The following is a 17,432-nucleotide window of genomic DNA, read 5'->3' on the forward strand; positions in this document are numbered from 1 at the left end:
AGAAAGCTGGGTTTAAACTGGTGCTATTTACATCTACCCTTCTAGGATGAAAAAGTGAGGAGAATTATATAAAAATATTGTAAGGCTAAAGATTTTAACAGAATTGCCAATTGTGAAAAACACCTTTTCTTTCTTTTGAAGTACAATGTAAAACTTGTCTAATTACGTTGATACAAAAACCTCATTGACTAGATGGGGGCGTACACAAACTCGGTAACTAGGGCAGTATAAACCATTAATACGGCCCTCTGATGTGTGCATGTAACAGGAAAAGTGGTTTCACCACGTGTGTATGGCTATTGTCGGTTTCTTAATTTTTATTCTCTGTTTAATGTAGTAAGCGCTGATATTGTTACCGTAAAACACCTGAAGAAGACGGAAGCATGAATTTCTGGTGGTTACTTTTAATTCTCTTTGTTTGGACAGGTAAGAATATGGTCATATGTTAACCTTTCTTAATTTTTACAGTTAAAACTATGCCTATTATTCTACGGTTATATGCCTTATTTGTACATTAAACAATGAGGAAAAATTGGAAAAAGTTAGTATAAATCACACAAGAATACACAAGATGATGGAACCTAGTAAAAAAAAAAATAGAGAAAAATCAATATTTTTATAGCTGAAATCTCAAATTCAGTTTAAAGAAATATATTCACTTACATGTATTTAATTCCTGCATGCTCCTCTATAGATATTTCCCTGCCAAGGACATACAGCTCTGGCAAAAAAATAAGAGACCACCACATGAAAACTCTGTAATGGGCAGCCCAATCTCCAGACCTGGACCCCATTGAAAACCTCTGGAATGTAATCAAGAGGATGATGGATAGTCACAAGCCATCAAACAAAGAACTTCTTAAATTTTTGCACCAGGAGCAGTGTGAAAGACTGGTGGAAAGTATGCCAAGACGCATGAAAGCTGTGATTAAAAATCATGGTTATTCCACAAAATATTGATTTCTGAACTCTTCTTGAGTTAAAACATTGGTATTGTTGTTTCTAAATGATTATGAACTTGTTTTCTTTGTATTATTTGAGGTCTGAAAGCACTGTTTTTGTTTTTGTTTTTTATTTTGACCATTTTTCTTTGTAAAAAAAAAATATTAAATTTATTGCCTGGAAATTCGGAGACATGTTGTCAGAGGTTTATAGACTAAAAGAACAATTTACATTTTACTAAAAAATATACCTATAATGAGAAAAATCAGACAAACTGAACATTTTACAGTGGTCTCTTAATTTTTGCCAGAGCTGTATATCACGTCGTTGCACAGTGACAACTCAGTAGCCAAGAATGTATGAGACCCATCTTAGGTACTAATAACCATATCTCGTCCAGGCTTGCAGCTATAGCATTGATCCAAAGGCTCATTTTAAAGCTGAAACTTTTCAGGTTTAGGCTACAGTCACACGTTCAGTATTTGGTCAGTATTTTACGTCAGCATTTGGAAGCCAAAACCAGGTGAGGAACAATCAGAGGAAAAATATAATAGAGACACGTCATCACTTCTGTATTTTTTACCCACTCCTGGTTTTGGCTTCCAATACTGAACAAATACTGATCGTGTGACCGTAGCTTTAAGATGATACTGGAATTGTGCCAAAAGCCACCCGAGATATCATGGGTTAAGTAAGGTAGCTTCACAAAGGTGTTTTAAAAAAATCAGTGAGTTTCATCCAGAAAAGTGTGACAATTTTTTTTATCACTTGTCATCCATGTGCAATCTGTTTTTTACAGATGCTATTAATCATTTACAAGACCATTTACAGTTTCCTAAGTTACAGAGTTACATTACATAGGTCAAAATCAGATGTTATACTCTATCTCCGTATTTCTTTTTACTCACCCATAGATTTGAATAGGCGAGTCCCATCTGATTTACCTAAATTTGAACACGCAGATTTGGTCAGTGAAAATAACTTGACTGACCCAATGAATAACATTGGTCCAAGTGCCATCCAATTTTTTCATGGACAGCACTCGGTCCAAAAATACGTGCTTGTAAATGAGCCCTCAAAGTTCCTGACATTCTGCTATGAAAATTGCAAAATCATCAGCCCCTAGCTTCTCCCAGATCAGGTCTCGCAATGACAGCTCTAGCCATCATGAGCTTGATCAAATGTCCTGTTAACTCTATCTGAAAATACAGTGATAGCAGTGCAGACTCCAGAACAAGCCACTGATAGCTGAATGTATTACAGCAGAACTTGTGCTGACCTTTATAGTTCTACAAAGGGCTCATACTCACTTGCGAGAAACGCGGATGAGTCTCGCATGTTAATACCCACTCAGATCGGAGCGTGCAGCCTCATAGGAATACATGCAGCTGCACGCTCCGCTTCTGAGTGCCGGATGTAGTGCTGGGTATTGACGTGCGAGACTCATCCGAGTTTCTCGCAGGTGAGTATGAGCCCTAATACTACAGCTCTACTACTCAACAGAACTGTCACTCAAGCAACAATGCCCACCTTGCTAGAAACAAGGAAGTAAGTAGACTCCAAGGAGACTGCAGAGCTTTGAGCTGCTCAAGAGACAACTTGAGAATACCCCTTTAAGTGTGGTGTAAGAAGAGAAGTATTTAAAATTACTCCCAGCATAGGACTTAGTCAGTCATATTGAGAAGTTCTGCACAAGTCCTTTACAAGTTCCAAAAAAAGACAATGGTTTGTTGGGTGCAATTGATGTCCATAATATGACGGATCTGTCACAGCTTGAATTCTACTCATATGATAGAACAAAGAAACAGAATCTAAAATACAGATGTGAATTAAGACTAACAGTCTAATTATCAATAATGTTTAAACATTCAACATTATGCAATAACAAAGAATCTCCAATTAGAAATCAAAAAATCACTAATATTCGTGAGACTACAAGCATAAAAAATTGCCATTAAAATTTGCATATGTGCAAAGTGTAACCTGCTAGTGAACTGAAACAAAGCGTCTCACTGACGGTCTAGTTTGCATACTAATATATTAATAAAAAAAGATAGCAAATTCGGAGAAGTTGTGTTGTGTTAATATGGTGATTGGGAATTCAAGCGGACTTTTTATCTGGTTGAAAAACCTAAAATTCATGTTTTTTGCTAATATGAAAGATTTTCCTAGTGCAAAGTTTAATGTATGATTCTAGTTATCGCAAAATAAAATGTATGTTTTAAAGAGTAAATAAGTCTGAAAATAAATTATAAAGTATAAAACGTGTGAACAAACAATACTGTTTGTTTTAACTTATCTGAGTGCTCTAAGTTACGCTTAAGCTGCACTGTCTACTAAAGAGACCAAGGATCTGAGTTTTTGTGGTTTGCACCCACTGGTTTGCACCCACAACTACACTCTGCTGCTCTCTTTATTGGAGTTATGTATTTAACATCACAGTGAGAAAACTGCAGTTATTGATGATGAACCCCCTGTCGGACTCCAGAAATTATGGTGGTTGATAAATGTACAACATCTATCCTTTAAAGAGTTTTTCCCCATCAGGGATGACATATTGTAGGATATTTCAGCACTAGTAGCATCATTTGAAGCTCATGGGCCTCAATACAAAACCTACAATAGGGCCCCAAGTATCAGGGGTCTTACTCTTTAACCCCTTAACGACCGCCGATACTCCTTTTAACGGCGGCAGTTAAGGGTACTTAAACCACAGCGCCGTTAATTAACAGCGCTGTGGACAAAGTGAATAGTGCCACCCAGAGTTGGATTTTCTCTGGGGTCTCGGTTGCCGGGGGTAGCCGAGACCCCAGAGAACATGATTCGGGGTTTTTATACCGACCCCCGGGTTGCAATCGCTGGTAATTAACCGTTTACTGGCGGTCGCAAAAAAACCAAAACGCGATTTCCCAATTAATTTCTCTGTCCTCGATGTGATCGCACATCAGAGGAAAGAGAAATGGGGTCCCCGATAGCCCCCGATACTCACCTGTCTCCCCCGGTGCTCCTCGTGGCTCCCGATGGGCAGCGTCATCTTGCTCCGGTCAAAAAATGGCAGGCGCATGTGCAGTGCACCGGCCGGCCGGCACCCGGAAGATCTTTGAGGTTTCGGCTGCCAGGGGTAGCCGAGACCCCAAAGAACATGATCGTGGTCGGTTTTTACCGACCCCTTTTTTGCGATCGCTGGTAATTAACTGTTTACCGGCGGCCGTAAAAATAAAAAAAGGGATGTGTCATTCTCTGTCCCCTGATGTGATCGCACATCAGAGGACAGAGAAATAGGGGGATTCGGGGACCCTGTTATACTTACCGGTGTCCCTGGGTCCTCCTGCATCCCCTCCTGCTCGTCGGCTTCTTCCTCCGGTAAGAAAATGGCGGGTGCATGCACAGTGCTCCTGCCATGATCTGCCAGCCAGCAGCTAGAGGAGTTGGGGCTAAATTTAGGGTTAGGGTTAGGGTTGGGGCTAAATTTAGGGTTAGGGCTAGGGTTAGGGCTAGGGTTAGGCTTCTTTCACACTTGCGTCGGTACGGGGCCGTCGCAATGCGACGGCCCGACGTACCGACGCACGTTGTGAAAATTGTGCACAACGTGGGCAGCCGATGCAGTTTTTCAACGCATCCGCTGCCCAGTCTATGTCCTGGGGAGGAGAGGGCGGAATTACGGCCACGCATGTGCGGTCAGAAATGGCGGACGCGACGTACAGAAAAACATTGCATTGAACTTTTTTGTGACAACGGTCCACCAAAACACAACGGATCCAGTGCACGACGGACGCAACGTGTGGCCATTTGTCACGATCTGTCTGCAATACAAGTCTATGGGCAAAAAACGCAGTATCCGGGCACATTTGCAGGATCCATTTTTTGTCCAAAACGATGGATTGCTGTTATGGACCTGGTGGTTAGGAGCACCCGGAACGACCTGATGGTTAAACTCACACAGGACAAGCTCTGGGAAGTGGGAGCTCTGCTGACCGCAACCCCTAATCCTATCACACAACTAGAAATAGCCATTGAGCGTACCTAACACGACCTAGACGCCTCTTCACAGCCTAAGAGCTAACTAGCCCTAAAGATAGAAAATAAAGCCTACCTTGCCTCAGAGAAATTCCCCAAAGGAAAAGGCAGCCCCCCACATATATTGACTGTGAGTTAAGATGAAAGTCACAAACACAGAAATGAAACAGGTTTCAGCAAAGGGAGGCCAGACTTACTAAACAGACTGAGGATAGGAAAGGTATCTTTGCGGTCAGCACAAAACACTACAAAAAGACCACGCAGAGTGTGCAAAAAGAAATCCGCACCGACTCACTGTGCGGAGGTGCCACTCTGCATCCCAGAGCTTCCAGCTAGCAAGGCAAGATCATGAAAGCCAGCTGGACAAGGAAACAATGAACAAATAATTAACTAGCAGGGACTTAGCTTCTGCTGGAGTAGACAGGTCTGTTATGAACTGGTGATTCAGAAACACAATGGACCTGGTGGTTAAGAGCACACAAAGTGACCTGATAGTTACTAATAACATAGGACGAGCTCTGAGACGTGGGGACTCTGCTGACCGCAATCCCTAATCCTATCACACCACACTAGAGGTAGCCGTGGAGCGCTCCTGACCAGACCTAGGCGCCTCGGGCACAGCCTGAGAAACTAGCTAGCCCTGAAGATAGAAAAATAAGCCTACCTTGCCTCAGAGAAATTCCCCAAAGGAAAAGGCAGCCCCCCACATATAATGACTGTGAGTAAAGATGAAAACACAAACACAGAGGTGAAATAGGTTTTAGCAAAGTGAGGCCCGACTTACTGAATAGACCGAGGATAGTAAAGATAGCTTTGCGATCAGCACAAAAACCTACAAACAACCACGCAGAGGGCGCAAAAAGACCCTCCGTACCGACTAACGGCACGGAGGTGCTTCCTCTGCATCCCAGAGCTTCCAGCAAGCAAGAAAAACCAATATAGCAAGCTGGACAGAAAAAATAGCAAACAAAAGTAACACAAGCAGAACTTAGCTTATGCAGAGCAGACAGGCCACAAGACGATCCAGGAGAGAGCAAGACCAATACTGGAACATTGACTGGAGGCCAGGAACAAAGAACTAGGTGGAGTTAAATGGAGCAGCACCTCACGACTTAACCTCGTCACCTGAGGAAAGAAACTCAGAAGCCGCAGCCCCACTCACATCCACCAGAGGAAGCTCATAGACAGAACCAGCCGAAGTACCACTCATGACCAGAGGAGGGAGCTCGACCACAGAATTCACAACACAGGTCACCAGAAAGATCCAAGAGCGAACTGAACCAGTACAAGAAAATTGACAGCTGGCATGGAATAACGATCTGAGTGGAGTTAAATAGAGTAGCCAGCCAAAGAATAAACTACGTCACCTGTGGAAGGAACCTCAGAAGCAGCAGCTCCACTCACAGCCACCAAAGGGAGTCCATGGACAGAACTCGCCGAAGTACCATTCATGACCACAGGAGGGAGTTCGATAACAGAATTCACAACAGTATCCTCCCCCCGTGAGGAGGGGTCACCGAACCCTCACCAGAGCCCCCAGGCCGATCAGGATGAGCTGTTGTGAATTCTGTGGCAGAGCTCCTTCTTGTGGTCACAAGTGGTACTTCGGCTGATTCTCTCTGTGAGCTTCCGTTGGTGGAGGAAAGTGGTACTGTGGCTTCTGAGTTTCCTTCCTCAGGTGATATGGTGAAGTCGTTAGGTGCTGCTCTATTTAACTCCACCTAGTGCTTTGATCCTGGCCTCCAGTCAATGTTCTAGTATTGGACCTGTCTCCTCCTGGATCGTTCCTGTGGCCTGCTGCTCTGCATAGCTAAGTTATTCTTTGCTATTTGTTGCTGTTTTTTTCTGTCCAGCTTGTCTATTTGTTTTTTCCTGCTTGCTGGAAGCTCTGGGACGCAGAGGGTGTACCTCCGTGCCGTTAGTTCGGTACGGAGGGTCTTTTTGCCCCCTTTGCGTGGTTTTTGTAGGGTTTTGTGTTGACCGCAAAGTTACCTTTCCTATCCTCGCTCTGTTCAGAAAGTTGGGCCTCGCTTTGCTAAATCTATTTCATCTCTACGTTTGTCTTTTCATCTTAACTCACAGTCATTATATGTGGGGGCTGCCTTTTCCTTTGGGGATATTTCTCTGAGGCAAGGTAGGCTTATTTTCTATCTTCAGGCTAGCTAGTTTTTCAGGCCGTGCCGAGTTGCATAGGTAGCGTTAGGCGCAATCCACGGCTGCCTTTAGTGTGGTTGGAGAGGATTAGGGATTGCGGTCAACAGAGTTCCCACGTCTCAGAGCTCGTTCTTGTTTTTTGGGTTATTGCCAGGTCACTGTATGTGCGCTGACCTCTATGTCCATTGTGGTACAGAATTACCTTTCATAACAATGAGCCAAATGAAAGGCACGAACTAGATCGGCAGCATGAACATCAGAGGCAAAAACCCAGGAATTATCTTCCTGACCATAACCCTTCCACTTGACCAGGTACTGGAGTTTCCGTCTCGAAATACGAGAATCCAAAATCTTCTCCACCACATACTCCAACTCCCCCTCGACCAACATCGGGGCAGGAGGATCAACGGAGGGAACCATAGGCGCCACGTATCTCCGCAATAACGACTTATGGAACACATTATGGATGGCAAAAGAAGCTGGAAGGGCCAAACGAAATGACACAGGATTGAGAACTTCAGAAATCTTATACGGACCAATGAAACGAGGCTTAAACTTAGGAGAGGAAACCTTCATAGGAACATGATGAGATGACAACCAAACCAAATCCCCAACATGAAGTCGGGGACCAACACAGCGCCGGCGGTTAGCGAAACGTTGAGCCTTCTCCTGGGACAATGTCAAATTGTCCACCACATGAGTCCAAATCTGCTGCAACCTGTCCACCACCGTATCCACACCAGGACAGTCCGAAGGCTTAACCTGCGCTGAAGAGAAACGAGGATGGAAACCAGAATTACAGAAAAAAGGCGAAACCAAAGTAGCCGAGCTGGCCCGATTATTAATGGCGAACTCAGCCAAAGGCAAGAAGGACACCCAATCATCCTGATCAGCAGAAACAAAGCATCTCAGATATGTTTCCAAGGTCTGATTGGTTCGTTCAGTTTGCCCATTTGTCTGAGGATGGAAAGCCGAGGAAAAAGACAAATCAATGCCCATCCTAGCACAAAAAGGACCGCCAAAACCTCGAAACAAACTGGGAACCTCTGTCAGAAACGATGTTCTCCGGAATGCCATGCAAACGATCCACATGCTGGAAAAACAATGGCACCAAATCAGAGGAGGAAGGCAATTTAGACAAGGGTACCAAATGGACCATCTTAGAGAAGCGATCACAAACCACCCAAATGACCGACATCTTTTGAGAGACGTGGAGATCCGAAATAAAATCCATAGAGATATGTGTCCAGGGCCCCTTCGGGACTGGCAAGGGCAAAAGCAACCCAATGGCACGAGAACAGCAGGGCTTAGCCCGAGCACAAATCCCACAGGACTGCACAAAAGAATGCACATCCCGTGACAAAGAAGGCCACCAAAAGGATCTAGCCACCAAATCTCTGGTACCAAAGACTCCAGGATGACCCGCCAACACCGAACAATGAACCTCAGAGATAACTCTACTAGTCCATCTATCAGGGACAAACAGTTTCTCCGCTGGACAATGGTCAGGTCTATCAGCCTGAAACTTCTGCAGCACGCGCCGCAAATCAGGGGAGATGGCAGACAAAATTACCCCCTCTTTGAGAATACCCGCCGGCTCAGGAACACCCGGAGAGTCAGGCACAAAACTCCTTGACAGGGCATCAGCCTTCACATTCTTAGAGCCCGGAAGGTAGGAAACCACAAAATCAAAACGGGAGAAAAACAGCGACCATCGAGCCTGTCTAGGATTCAACCGTTTGGCAGACTTGAGATAAGTCAAATTCTTGTTTTTCAAACGTTTTTATTGGTATTTTCAATTTTAAACAGGTAGAAATGAGAGAAAGGGGAAGGAAATAAACATAGGGTAGGGAAAAGGAAAGGAATCCCCAAGTGAAATGGGGAATGAAATATCAGGCATTAGAAAACAGACCATAAATTGGTAGCTTAAATATACTACATATATATGTCACTAACAAAGGGACGAAAATTAAATTAGTCTTGCGATGCAGTATAGTAAAAATAAGAATTAGCAGTAAAGAAAAATGTTGCTTAATAACTAGGCCCAAGAGAATAGACAAAAGTATACAAGTCAGAATTAAAGTAGCCTGTGCGATGAAGTAGAATAATAATAAGCATTTACAGTAAAGAAAAATGTTGCTTAATATCTGGGCCTAAAAGAGAAAACAACCATATACATGTCGGATTCAAAGTAGCCTAAGTATAGAGATATACTGTATGAATATGATGCCTACTTATAAACACAATAAGTGGAATATCAGATAGCGTCGCTGAAAAGTCAATATTATATGATGCTCAGTAATATTAGTATACACGTTTTTTATAGCCTGTGAGATAAAAGTAGATTAAAGGTCGCATAATGTGTGAAATAATGCCTGCCCAAGTCCCAGAGTGCACATGGCACCCCTAAGACCTAGTGGAGGAAAGTTCGGTTTTGATCCAAGAAACAATCAAGTAACGAAAAAAAAATAAAAAAAAAACTTTTAAAGTGGAATTAAGTTGTTACAGCTAGTCAAATAACAGATTTTTGTAGATTGTTCAACCAGAACAGTTACCCTTCAAGTTGTTGGTAGGGAACTGGATGTGGCTTCAGAGGAGCTGATTCCAATGCGTTTTAAAAATTCAATACCCTCGTCCGGAGAGGCAACATGAAATAAACCTGACGGAAGTCTCACCCGGAGGGTTGATGATCTTGTCCAGGAGTAAGAGAGGCCTGCACGCAGTAGTTCTCTTGTGGTATGCGAAAAAACTCTCCTGTTTTGGAGAGTGACTTTAGACAAATCCTTATAAAAAACCAGTTGCTTGTAAGGGGAAGAGAGAAATCTCGGATTTTTTGAGATACCTAAGAGCGCGTTCCTGACCCAATTTGGGTAAAAAGTAACAATGACGTCACATAATAAATCCCTGGGAAGCGTGGGTGGTCTGCGTATTCTGACAACCTTTTCTATCAGAGGGCCTTCGGTAGAGTTAGGAAATAAGTTAGAGATCATTGATGATACATAACTCTCCAACTGGGAAGCCTGAATTGAATCTGGTATACCCCTGATCTTAACGTTATTCTTCCTTCTAAAATCCTCAAAGTTGTTTAAATTGGCCTTTAGAAGATCCATTTTTTTCTGAATCCCCTCCAATAATTCTGAAGGCTTAGAGATTGCTTGAGATAAGTTTTGTTCGTTTTTTTCAAGTTTGTTTTTATATGCAAATGATTCTTGAGCAAGTGAAGTTCCAGTAGCTATGCTAGGGGGGATTGACTCAGTGACAGAGTTTACAGATTTTATTATCTCTTGGAAAAGCTTTTTTATAAAAGCTTGGGAAGCCTTTGAATTAAATGATTGTTTAGGATCAGGGATGACATCTTTACCACAAATATTCATAGTGGTCAAAAATGATTTGAGGAGATACACCATAAAACCCTCAGTTGGATAGTCATCAGATGCTGGGATCCCTTCCAATGTTAATAAAGCAGGGGAAGAGTTTTTAAAGCTGCGCTTTTTAGGCAATTTAGATGACTCACAGGGAGCCTCACTTGATGTAGAATATCCGGAATAATTATCCGTTTCATAGTCAGAGAAATTAAAGCCCTCACTATTCACAGATGACTCGTTTGATATTGAACTCTCTGATCCCTCTAAGGATCCATTACAGCTGTTAGATATATTAGTCATTACATCTTCTACTTCTTCCCCCTCCTGCTTTCTTCCTGTAGCTCTGTTTCTATTAAAGTAAGTAATTAGGGACTCATAAAACTCAGAATTAAACCCAAGATCATCCATTATAATTTTTTGACTCCTAGATATTTCCCCTAGTGGTGTTTCATTGGGATTCTCTCTCTGCAGCTCTAAGAAGTTATGGCAGGGGGGGCTTACAACAGTAGGGCTGTGCTGTAATTGTACTTCAGTAGTGTCATGTTTCCCCTTAATGCTGGTAAACCCAGCTAAGCCCCCTGCGGTGCTATTGTAAGGAGATGACTGTTCATTTAAAATGGGGTAGTGCAGCACATTGCTTACCCACGCAGAAGTCCCTTGATCCACTCCATTCTCAAGTCCGTTTGTTTTATAATCCACTCCTGTAGTAGTAGCGCATTCTTCTTTATCCAGGTTCCCTTGGTTCAGCAACCTGTCGCTCCTTTCCATATGCAGCAGCGCTCCCTCTTGTAATTCCAGTGTGAAACTTCCCTGGGGCGATCCCGTTACTGCTTTCTCTGCATAGAGCGGCATTCCTTTCTGTGACCCCTGTTCAGCGGTCAGAGTCGCGGTCTCACTCCGGGTCCCGGCAGCTGTCAGTGTCTTCGGCACAAACTCCTGTGCCCTGTGGTTTAGGCTGCTCCTCCGTGCTTCACTGGGCAGCTGCAGCTTGCTGGGCTCCTGTAAAGGATGAGTCATCTCTTTGTTCTCATCTGCTGCTTGCTTCATCCCTGCGCCCAGTGCCACCACAGCTCCTTGCTTCTTTCTGCTGCCACTCACCAGTGACCGCACAGCTGGAAGGGGAGCTTTCTTGCTGGTCTGCACCCCGGAGATCAGCTTTACTGCAGGAGTCCTTGGTTTAGCTGGGGTCTGACAGGGTGTCGGCTTCAGCTGTGCAGATCCTCCATGCTTTCCTCCTTGCAGGGACAGCACTCCTCCAGAGCCACGGCTATATTTCTGTCCTGGAGAAGGTTTTCTCTTCACAGGACTGGGTCCATTCTCCTTGGAGTCAGTTCCAGGCATGTTGATAGAGCTTTAGGACCCAAATAATCCACTTTTTGTAGCTTTTTAGTAGCTTGGATCTGGGAAATTACAGGAGCTCCTGTAAAGTAGGTCTGCTCCTGCTCCCGTGCAAACCACGCCCCCCAAGTCAAATTCTTGTGATCCGTCAAGACCACCACGCGATGCTTGGCTCATTCAAGCCAATGTCGCCACTCCTCGAATGCCCACTTCATGGCCAACAACTCCCGATTGCCAACATCATAATTGCGCTCAGCAGGCGAGAATTTTCTAGAAAAGAAGGCACATGGTTTCATCACCGAGCCATCAGAACTTCTTTGCGACAAAACAACCCCTGCTCCAATCTCAGAAGCATCAACCTCGACCTGAAATGGGAGCGAAACATCTGGCTGGCACAACACAGGGGCAAAAGAAAAACGACGCTTCAACTCCTGAAAAGCCTCTACAGCCGCAGAGGACCAATTGACCACATCAGCACCTTTCTTGGTCAAATCAGTCAACGGTTTAGCAACACTAGAAAAATTAGCGATGAAGCGACGGTAAAAATTAGCAAAGCCCAGGAACTTCTGCAGGCTCTTCACAGATGTCGGCTGAGTCCAATCATAAATGGCCTGAACTTTAACAGGGTCCATCTCGATAGTAGAAGGGGAAAAAAATGAAACCCAAAAATGAAACCTTCTGAACCCCAAAGAGACATTTCGACCCCTTCACAAACAAGGAATTCGCACGAACGACCTGGAACACCATTCTGACCTGCTTCACATGAGACTCCCAATCATCTGAAAAGACCAAAATATCATCCAAATATACAATCATGAATCTATCCAGGTACTTTCGGAAGATGTCATGCATAAAGGACTGAAACACAGATGGAGCATTAGAAAGCCCGAACGGCATAACCAGGTACTCAAAATGGCCCTCGGGCGTATTAAATCCTGTTTTCCATTCATCGCCCTGTTTAATTCGCACAAGATTATACGCCCCTCGAAGATCTATCTTGGTGAACCAACTAGCCCCCTTAATCCGAGCAAACAAATCAGACAGCAGCGGCAAAGGGTACTGAAATTTGACTGTGATCTTATTAAAAAGACGGTAATCAATACAAGGTCTTAAAGAGTCATCCTTCTTGGCCACAAAAAAGAACCCTGCTCCCAACGGTGATGACGACGGGCGAATATGACCTTTCTCCAAGGATTCCTTTATATAACTCCGCATAGCGGCGTGTTCTGGCACAGATAAATTGAACAGTCGGCCCTTAGGAAACTTACTACCAGGAATCAAATTAATAGCACAATCGCAATCCCTATGAGGAGGTAAGGCACCGGATTTGGGCTCTTCAAATACATCCCGGTAATCTGACAAAAACTCAGGGACTTCAGAAGGAGTGGAAGGCGAAATTGAGAAAAATGGAACATCACCATGTACCCCCTGACAACCCCAGCCGGACACAGACATAGATTTCCAATCCAATACTGGATTATGAACCTGTAGCCATGGCAACCCCAAAACGACCACATCATGCAGATTATGCAACACCAAAAAGCGAATATCCTCCTGATGTGCAGGAGCCATGCACATGGTCAATTGAGTCCAGTACTGAGGCTTATTCTTGGCCAAAGGCGTAGCATCAATTCCTCTCAATGGAATAGGATACTGCAAGGGCTCCAAGAAAAAACCACAGCGCCTGGCAAACTCCAAGTCCATCAAATTCAGGGCAGCGCCTGAATCCACAAATGCCATAACAGAATAGGACGACAGAGAGCAAATCAGAGTAACGGACAAATGAAATTTAGACTGTACCGTACCAATGGTGGCAGACCTAGCGAACCGCTTAGTGCGCTTAGGACAATCGGAGATAGCATGAGTGGAATCACCACAATAAAAACACAGCCCATTCCGACGTCTGTGTTCTTGCCATTCAGCTCTGGTCAAAGTCCTATCGCATTGCATAGGCTCAGGCCTATGCTCAGAGAATACCGCCAAATGGTGCACAGCTTTGCGCTCACGCAAGCGCCGATCGATCTGAATGGCCAAAGACATAGACTCATTCAGACCAGCAGGCATGGGAAATCCCACCATGACATCCTTAAGGGCATCAGAAAGACCCTTTCTAAAAATTGCCGCCAGGGCACACTCATTCCACTGAGTAAGCACAGACCACTTTCTAAACTTCTGACAGTACACCTCCGCTTCATCCTGACCCTGACACAAAGCCAGCAGGATTTTCTCTGCCTGATCCACTGAATTTGGTTCATCATAAAGCAATCCAAGCGCCAGAAAAAACGCATCTACATCACGCAATGCAGGATCTCCTGGCGCAAGGGAAAATGCCCAGTCTTGAGGGTCACCACGCAACAAAGAAATAATGATTTTTACTTGTTGAACGGGGTCACCAAAGGAGCGGGGTTTCAAAGCTAGAAACAGTTTACAATTATTTTTGAAATTCAGGAACTTAGATCTATCCCCAGAAAACAAATCAGGAATTGGAATTCTAGGCTCTAACATCGGATTCTGAACCACAAAATCTTGAATGTTTTGTACCCTTGCAGTGAGATGATCCACACAAGAGGACAGACCTTGAATGTCCATATCTACACCTGTGTCCTGAACCACCCAGAGGTTTAGGGGAAAAGAAAGACAAAAAACACTGCAGAGAAAAAAAAATGGTCTCAGAACTTCTCTTATCCCTCTATTGAGATGCATTAATACTTTGGGCCAGCTGTACTGTTATGGACCTGGTGGTTAGGAGTACCCGGAACGACCTGATGGTTAAACTCACACAGGACAAGCTCTGGGAAGTGGGAGCTCTGCTGACCGCAACCCCTAATCCTATCACACAACTAGAAATAGCCGTGGAGCGTACCTAACACGACCTAGACCTTCACGACCTTCACAGCCTAAGAGCTAACTAGCCCTAAAGATAGAAAATAAAACCTACCTTGCCTCAGAGAAATTCCCCAAAGGAAAAGGCAGCCACCCACATATATTGACTGTGACTTAAGATGAAAGTCACAAACACAGAAATGAAACAGGTTTCAGCAAAGGGAGGCCAGACTTACTAAACAGACTGAGGATAGGAAAGGTATCTTTGCGGTCAGCACAAAACACTACAAAAAGACCACGCAGAGTGTGCAAAAAGACCTCCGCACCGACTCACGGTGCGGAGGTGCCACTCTGCATCCCAGAGCTTCCAGCTAGCAAGGCAAGATCATGAAAGCCAGCTGGCCAAGGAAACAATGAACAAATAATTAACTAGCAGGGACTTAGCTTCTGCTGGAGTAGACAGGTCACCAGAAAGATCCAAGAGTGAACTGAACCAGTACAAGAACATTGACAGCTGGCATGGAGTAACGATCTGAGTGGAGTTAAATAGAGTAGCCAGCCAAAAAATAAACTACGTCATATGTGGAAGGAACCTCAGAAGCAGCAGCTCCACTCACAGCCACCAGAGGGATTCCATGGACAGAACTCGCCGAAGTACCATTCATGACCACAGGAGGGAGTTCGATAACAGAATTCACAACAGATTGCGACGGATGCCACACGATGCAAGTGTGAAAGTAGCCTTAGGGCTAGGGTTATGGCTAGCGTTAGGGCTAAAGTTAGGGCTAGGGTTAGGGTTGGGCTAGGGTTAGGGTTGGGGCTAAAGTTAGGGCTAGGGTTAGGGTTAGGTTGGGGCTAAATTTACGGTTAGGGCTAGGGTTAGGGCTAGGGTTAGGGTTGGGGCTAAAGTTAGGGTTAGGGCTAGGGTTAGGGTTGGGGCTAAAGTTAGGGCTAGGGTTGCAGCTAAAGTTAGGGTTAGAGTTGGGATTAGGGTTAGGGTTTGGATTAGGGTTGGTATTAGGGTTAGGGTTGGCATTGGGGTTACGTTTGGGATTAGGGTTAGGTTTGGCATTAGGGTTAAGGTTTGGGTTGGGATTAGGGTTAGGGGTGTATTGGGATTAGGGTTCGGTTTGAGGTTGGGGTTGAGATTAGGATTAGGGGTGTGTTGGATTTAGGGTTTTGATTAGGGTTATGGTTAGGGTTGAGATTAGGGTTGTTTTGGGGTTAGGGTTGTGATTATCATTAGGGTTGTGATTAGAATTATGGATCGGGTTGGGATTAGGGTTAGGGGTATGTTGGGGTTAGGGTTGGAGTTAGAATTGGCGGGTTTCCACTGTTTAGGTACATCAAGGGGTCTCCAAACACGACAGCCAATTTTGCGCTCAAAAAGTCAAATGGTTCTCCCTCCCTTCTGAGCTCTGCCGTGCGCCCAAACAGTGGTTTACCCCCACATATTCGGCATCAGCCTACTTGGGATAAATTGGACAACAACTTTTGGGGTCCAATTTTTCCTGTTACCCTTGTGAAAATAAAAACTTGGGGGCTAAAAAATCTTTTTTGTACAAAAAAAAATATTTTTTATTTTTACGACTCTGCATTATAAACTTCTGTGAATCACTTGGGCATTCAAAGTTCTCACCACACATCTAGATAAGTTCCTTGTGGGGTCTAGTTTCCAAGATGGGGTCACTTGTAGGGGGTTCTACTGATTAGGTACATCAGGGGCTCTGCAAGCGCAACATAATACCCGGAGACCATTCTATCAAAGTCTGCATTCCAAAACGGCGCTCTTTCCGAGCTCTGCCATGCGCCCAAACAGTGGTCCCTCGCACATATGGGGTATCAGCCTACTCAGCATAAATTGCACAATAAATTTTGGGGTCCAATTTCTCCTGTTACCCTTGTGAAAGTAAAAATTTGGGGGTGAAAAGATAATTTTTATAGAAAAAATATGATTTTTTTATTTTCATGGCTCTACATTATAAACTTCTGTGAAGCAGTTGGGGGTTCATAGTGCTCACCACACATCTAGATAAGCTCTTTGGGGGTCTTGTTTCCAAAATGGGGTCACTGGTGGGGGGTTTCTACTGTTTAGGTACATCAGGAGCTCTGCTTATGCAACATAACACCCACAGACCATCCCATCAAAGTCAGCATTCCAAGCGGCGTTCCTTCCCTTCCTAGCCCCGATGGGTGCCCAAACATTACCCCCCACATATGTTATATATATATTACCCTTGAGAAAATAAAAAATTGCAGGCTAAAAAATCATTTTTGAGGGAAAAAAAAGGATTTTTTATTTTCACTGCTCTACTTTATAAATTTCTGTGAAGCACTTGGGGGTTTAAAGTGCTCACCACACATCTAGATAAGTTCCTTAAGGGGTCTAGTTTCCAAAATGGGGTCACTTGTGGGGGATTTCTACTGTTTAGGCACATCAGGGGCTCTCCAAACGCGACATGGCATCCGATCTCAATTCCAACCAATTCTACATTTAAAAAGTCAAACGGCGCTCCTTCTCTTCCAAGCTCTGCGGTGCGCCCAATCAGTGGTTTACCCCCACATATGGGGTATCGACGTATTCAGGAGAAATTGCACAACAAAATTTATGGTTAAATTTCTGTTTTTACACTTGTGAAAATAAAAAAAATGGTTCTGAAGTAAAATGTTTGCAAAAAAAAGTTAAATGTTCATTTTTTCCTTCCTGTGAAGCGCGTAAAGGGTTAATAAACTTCTTGAATGTGGTTTTGAGCACCTTGAGGTGTGTAGTTTTTTACAATGGTGTCACACTTG

General features: G+C 44.0%; 1 protein-coding gene across 1 annotated transcript in view; it reads left to right on the top strand.

Moving 5' to 3' along the window:
• Positions 1-347: 347 nt before the first annotated feature.
• Positions 348-17,432, top strand: part of LOC138671999 (polymeric immunoglobulin receptor-like) — a 128,026-nt gene continuing 110,941 nt past the window's right edge. The window contains exon 1 of the mRNA XM_069760087.1: positions 348-426. Within this exon, the coding sequence (XP_069616188.1) occupies positions 384-426 (43 nt within the window). The 5' untranslated portion in view covers positions 348-383. The remainder of the gene's footprint in view (positions 427-17,432) is intronic.

This window comes from Ranitomeya imitator, chromosome 3 (assembly GCF_032444005.1).
Source record: "Ranitomeya imitator isolate aRanImi1 chromosome 3, aRanImi1.pri, whole genome shotgun sequence".
In the NCBI taxonomy this organism is placed as follows: Eukaryota; Metazoa; Chordata; class Amphibia; order Anura; family Dendrobatidae; genus Ranitomeya; species Ranitomeya imitator.